The sequence below is a fragment of the Nansenia antarctica genome (genome assembly GCF_963989245.1).
Source record: "Nansenia antarctica genome assembly, chromosome: 1".
In the NCBI taxonomy this organism is placed as follows: Eukaryota; Metazoa; Chordata; class Actinopteri; order Argentiniformes; family Microstomatidae; genus Nansenia; species Nansenia antarctica.
The window spans coordinates 95,042,332-95,048,103 of NC_137674.1; the positions used below are offsets into that span (position 1 = coordinate 95,042,332).

Below are 5,772 nucleotides of genomic sequence, written 5' to 3' on the forward strand. Positions count from 1 at the left end.
ATGTTCATAAAAACAATTATCATAATCCTATGATATAATGAATATTAGACAGATAAAGTTGGTGTTTAGAGTGAATGTCTGGTTAATCCCACTACTACATAAGTAGAATATAGCCTAAAGTAGACTGTTTGTTTGTCAATGAGTGACATTGTTATTGCCGAGAGCGGTGTTGCTGAATACACCAAAACAGACTGCACTAGTATTCATTACAAACAGCTCAGTTTGAGCCTTAACAGAAAGTGCCTTCATCACCACAAAAATCGCTACATTAGTGTCAATGTAGTCACTGTTATCCTCTAAGCACACACTCACCAAACACACTCTCACACATACAGTATATACATTGTACACATTGATATACACATGCCAACATACACTCTGTCCATCGTGACTGACATTTAATACTGCATGTATCCCCCATGGGGAAAATGGGTCCTATCTCCATCTTGCTCCTACATATCCTTCTGCTTCCATGACTTCATGTCCCACATTCCATTGCAGGTCACTCCTCCACTCACACGAGTGAATCTCTGTTAATCTCACAATCCCAGAGACAAACACACAGGATGTGGTTGGAGAGGTTTCACCGTCAACAACAAATCCAACGCTGGGGTAGATCCAAGTTCATGTGTGGAAAGACAGAATTGCCTGACTAAAACATACAGTCAAAACGCTGTCCCCTTAGGCAAGACAGGATTGTTTGTTGTTTTTTACAATTCATTCCCCAAACACCCCAAAATAATTCCTATTATTAATGATTCCTATATCTGTAATCTCTCTTCTGCTCAAAAGTATGGCCATCGGAACCAGGTTTTTTTTTCTTTACCATTACACCACAAAGTTTCATGCATCATTCATTTGAAAAACCCAAACAACCAGGGTCGTCAGTAACACAGGTTATCTATGGTAGTTGGAAGCAAAAAGAAAAAAAACTAGGTCTGAAACACATTTTGGTAACGCGGTATCATTGGTTTCATCTCCACGGTCACTCAACCCTGACGAGTGGTTAGTGCAAGGTTCACCACACTCCTGTATCTAGCAACTCTCTGTTAGTATAGTGACCTGACTGTTAAAGAGGCGTGGGAGGCAAGACGGGGGAAGGTGAACCGGGGGGAGATTTGTTGGGGTCAGAAGACTGAGCACAGGGTAGATGTGGTCACTTCCCTTGGCCAATGATGCTGCTGGTGGCACTGGTGTTGACTATGTCATCGTACTGTGGTGGGGGCTCAGTCTCTATGTGTACATCCGTGTGCCCCACCGCCTCCTCGTAGGTCGGTGGCGGGTCTCCACCACCTCCTCTTCCTGCCGTGTGCTCGGAGCCCTGGTAGGCCGGAGTACTCTGAGCGCTGAGCTCTATTTGGTTGGGATGGTGGTAGTCCCTCCCCCACTGGTCCATGGAGACCACGGATAGGCCAGGGTCGCGGTGGGAGCGGCCCAGGGCAGGGCTGCGTTCCGAGCGCTTGCGCGAGTGACACCTCCATACGGTAATGGCTACGGCGGCGATGAGCAGCAGCACCAGCAGCAGCGGGAGGATCAGGTAGAGGGAGTGGACTCCGCCCACCACCGCCTCCAGCCCCCCAGTAGGGCTGCTTTCCCGCACGTACTCCTCCCAGAAACGTCTCTGCAGCCAAACAGAGGAGAGAGACATGGCGTCAGACTAATCAGATCGCCAAAAAAAACAGCTAGGGACAAAAGAATTTTATCTGCATCTGCAGATAAGGAATTCTATCTGTATTACTGCACCCCAGATGACCACACACAAAGAAAAAAAGCCAACAATAATTGGCCACGTCCATCTGTGTGAATAGGCTTCCCACCCCTCACAATCTGACTCCCTCCCTACTGGGCATTCTCAGGGAGTCAGCTGCTCTTCCTGCTGATAATTATCACTTCCTGCAAAACAGGGACATTCCACAAGCTAGCACACTTGATTACAGCAGCACACACACATACAAAAAACACTGTTTATGTGTGTGTGCATCTGTGAAACTATGTGTATGTATTTGTCCTTCTTTGCATGAGGTGTGTGTGTGTGTGTGCGCGCGCGTGTGTGTGTGTGCGTGTGTGTGCGCGTGTGTGTGTGCGTGTGTGTGTGTGTGTGTGTGTGTGTGCGCGTGTGTGTGTGTGTGCGTGTGTGTGTGTGTGTGTCTGTGTGTGTCTCACAGTTTTCTCATCGTTCTCAAAGGCCTCCCTGGCCTCCTCGTAAGTACAGATTTCTTCTCGACACTCTCTCTGGATGTTGCCCTGCTTCATCTCCTCCAGCAGGAAGTTAGCCCTGCGCAACCGCCGCAGCACAGAGTGAGCCACATTTGACGGCAGGAACACTGAGAGAGAGGGAGGGAAGGAAGGGGGTGGGTGAAAAGGGGAGGGAAGTGAAAGAAAAATAAATAAAGCCAGGAAAGAGGCGGTGAGATGGAGAGAGTGAGCGATGCAGAAAAAAAGAGAGGCGGAAATTGATATAAAGCCAGTACAAGAGGTCTGCCTACTAACTGCATTTCAGTATCACACAAAAGCTTCTTTGATTTAAACGGCCATCTCTGCCCAGCATAAGTGAATCTAGGAATTAAGAGGGAGACAGAGTGCCCCTCTGTTCAACAGTTCTGGGATCAGCACAGGGGGGCAGCACATGAACCACATCGGTCCTTAAAAATGGCCAAGGAATTTGGCATTAGACACACAATGAGTAGCTGAATTTATATTGAGGGAGGGGTTGTTTTAAAAATGCCCTGCAGGTCAGGAGTGTTTCTAAACATGGAACATTAGTTCTGAACTAGCAGAACAGGTCCCTCTCACGCACATACATAAACATATACTTTTATGAAATGTAAACAAAGAGAGAATAGGATTATAGAACATTCTGGGTATCCTAGGTACAAACTGTAAAATGACTTTTGTACTGTAAAAAAAACACTTACCAGTCCCCATGTTTCCTGATGGTCTGTTTGGGGTGGCTATATTAGACAGACACACAAAAACACAGGTGATTTCAATGTTGAAATTCAAAGGCATGTCAACAAAAACAAAACAGGACAATAAGTAAACAATAACCAAAGTGATTCTCTCTCTTATACAAATGTAGTCTCTGGACATTGTCAATTCCGTCTGGCAACCGTGGTAGCAAAATATGTGCATACATTACAACATCTATCTGGTAGCCTACTGGACTGGGTTGCACCAATATGGCGTAAGTCATTACTAAATGCAGGTAGTTACTAAACCCCTAGTTGTTACTAGTTAGTTTCAAACTAGTTGTTTACTAATTTCGGTTGCACCACGCCAATCTTTTGCCAATCTTAGCTAGTAAATACTCAGTTTTGGTAACTGTTTTTTTTTTCTCTACTGTAACATAACCAGGTACATTAATAATAATAATAATAATTAATAATTACAATTTACAATACAAATACAACAATTGGGGGTCCCTCAAAAAAAATGTGGGCGCGCTATGCGCGCACAAAATCACCCACCAAGCCCTCATTCTGGCCACCAAGCCCTGGTATGTACTGTATAACATGATAGCCATCTATGAGCAATGCACTGTATATAAGATGATGATCAAGGGTCTTTCTGCTGCTGACCAAGGGGCTGAGTCCTGTTGATGGGGCCAATGTTCTTTTAGAGTCTGTAGGCTACTGTATTTGTTTATTAAGATTTCATAAATATGATATATTGTCTGAATTGTTTTCTTGTTTTATAAAATGTTAATTATTTTCATTTCTTGTGCTGGTTTATTATGAACAACATGTACAATTGCAGGAAACTAGCACAAATAATTGGGTGGGAGAGGGGGGCCGCCGCTGCCAAAACGTGCACAGTTTTGGGTCGCTCCACCGCCAAAAAATCTCACTCCAAACTTTTGGTGAAACTTGGCAGCCCTGCTATTATTCTTATTAAATCCAAACGGACAGGCATTAACGGAAATGGCCGTCACACGGCTGTGAATTTCAGACAACCGTGGCGAACTGAAAGCTGAATGACCTGGGTTCCACAGGAATGTTACCGCTTGGACCGAAATAGACCACCAGCAAAAATGCAACAAACAAAGCGCCGCACGCCCAGTCCCCATTGACAAGCGACACACCAAGGGAAGAGCCAGCCCAGTACAACGAAACACGACTAAACACCATTGACTTAATCAATTTACTCATTTTTGTAATAACACAAGGGTTGCTATAAAACGATGAGCGACGTCTGAGATTGAAGCTACTATCGCTAACCGTTAGCTGACAGGCGGATGATTTGTAACCGATGGATAACGTGCTGCTCGTTCTTGTTCAATTGTAACAAGCGACTCGTGTCTTTCGCGCAAACAAGAAATAAGCAAAATACTACAATAATCGAATAGCTTACTTGTGGCATGTATTGTTACAATGTCATTATCAATACTGAAACTTTATTTACCTGTTTTCGTCCCCGAATGTGTCCAATGATCAGCTCCACTGTCGCCTCTGACGCCCAAAATGTAGCAACGCATGCGCACAAGCCGGATTGAGAGCTCTCTTTTTTCAGTTTTCAGTAAAGGGGTAGGCTGCGTTCGTAAATGTGCTCTGAGAGCGCCAGACCGCACACTGGATTCAACGTCATAAAGATACCAAGTAATTTGATTGGACAAGAGGCATTCCACGAGTGCTGATTAGATTTCCAGAGCGTATATACGAACGTGGCCGTAGTTAAACGGTTTTGAGCATCAACACTGTCACACCACCCAGTGGGAATTTTACATGAAATTCGTATCTAAGCTACACTACACTACATTATATAAACGTTTTCCTATGCACATGAGAATAACAAAGGATAGGACAGCAGTGTTTGGGGTTTTTAATCTGAGAGTGTGTGATAAAAAAATGTGTGTGTGTGTGTGTGTGTGTGTGTGTGTGTGTGTGTGTGTGTGTGTGTGTGTGTGTGTGTGTGTGTGTGTGTGTTGTACCTTTTTGATCCCCTGGGTGTCTCCTGATTAGAATCTGTCATCAGCTGATTTAGCTGATGTAAAATAGACTTTGCCACAAGGCATAGTTGTCCTACAGTACTGAAACACAAAGATGCATGCAAGCACACAGACACACAGACACCAGACACAGACACACAGACACCAGACACAGACACACACACACAGAAACTACACTATCTGTAGTGTAGTGTGTGTATGTGTGTGCGTGCGTGTGTGTGTGTGTATCCATGTGTGTTTGTGTGTGTGCATGTTTACTTTACAAGTTTACAAGTGTTTGTGATTGAAAGAGTGTGTGCACTATGAGTGTCCATGTGTTTGTGTGTGTGTGTGTGTGTGTGTGTGTGTGTGTGTGTGTGTGTGTGTGAATTGCACTCTTTGGTTGATCAAGTGATCATATTTTCAATTAATTTTCAAATGAATTTGAATCAATATATTTCGTTTGTGTGTGTGTGTGTGTGTGTGTGTGTGTGTGAGAGAGAGAGCGAGAGAGAGAGAGAGAGAGAGAGAGTGAGAGAGAGTGAGAGAGAGAGAGGGAGTGAGGCAAGGCAAGGCAAGTTTATTTATATATAGCACATTTCAAGCATTCAAAGTGCTTTACATACAGCAAGAGGAGGATAATAAGAAAATAACAATGACAAGAATACATTTAACAAGATAATAGACAATGAATAAAAATATATACTGTAGAATAAAGTGTTATTACTGCAACTGTATTCAACTGCCATCCTAACCGATATGGCCTGTGAGATTGTCTGTGTTCAACCTCTATCCTGCCTGATATGGTGTGTGAGCTCTTAGCCTGTATTTACAGTGAATTTACGCTT

At 43.9% G+C, this 5,772-nt stretch overlaps 1 protein-coding gene across 1 annotated transcript in view; it reads right to left on the minus strand.

Moving 5' to 3' along the window:
- prrg1 (proline rich Gla (G-carboxyglutamic acid) 1) overlaps nt 1–4,441 on the minus strand; it is a 4,679-nt gene extending 238 nt beyond the window's left edge. Inside the window, exons 1-4 of the mRNA XM_080533911.1 lie at nt 4,402–4,441; nt 2,916–2,951; nt 2,164–2,324; nt 1–1,621 (exon numbers count right to left, since the gene is read on the minus strand). The exon at nt 1–1,621 is cut by the window's left edge and continues 238 nt beyond it. Of these exons, the coding sequence (XP_080390037.1) occupies nt 1,157–1,621; nt 2,164–2,324; nt 2,916–2,925 (636 nt within the window). The 5' untranslated portion in view covers nt 2,926–2,951; nt 4,402–4,441 and the 3' untranslated portion in view covers nt 1–1,156. The remainder of the gene's footprint in view (nt 1,622–2,163; nt 2,325–2,915; nt 2,952–4,401) is intronic.
- Nucleotides 4,442–5,772: the final 1,331 nt, after the last annotated feature.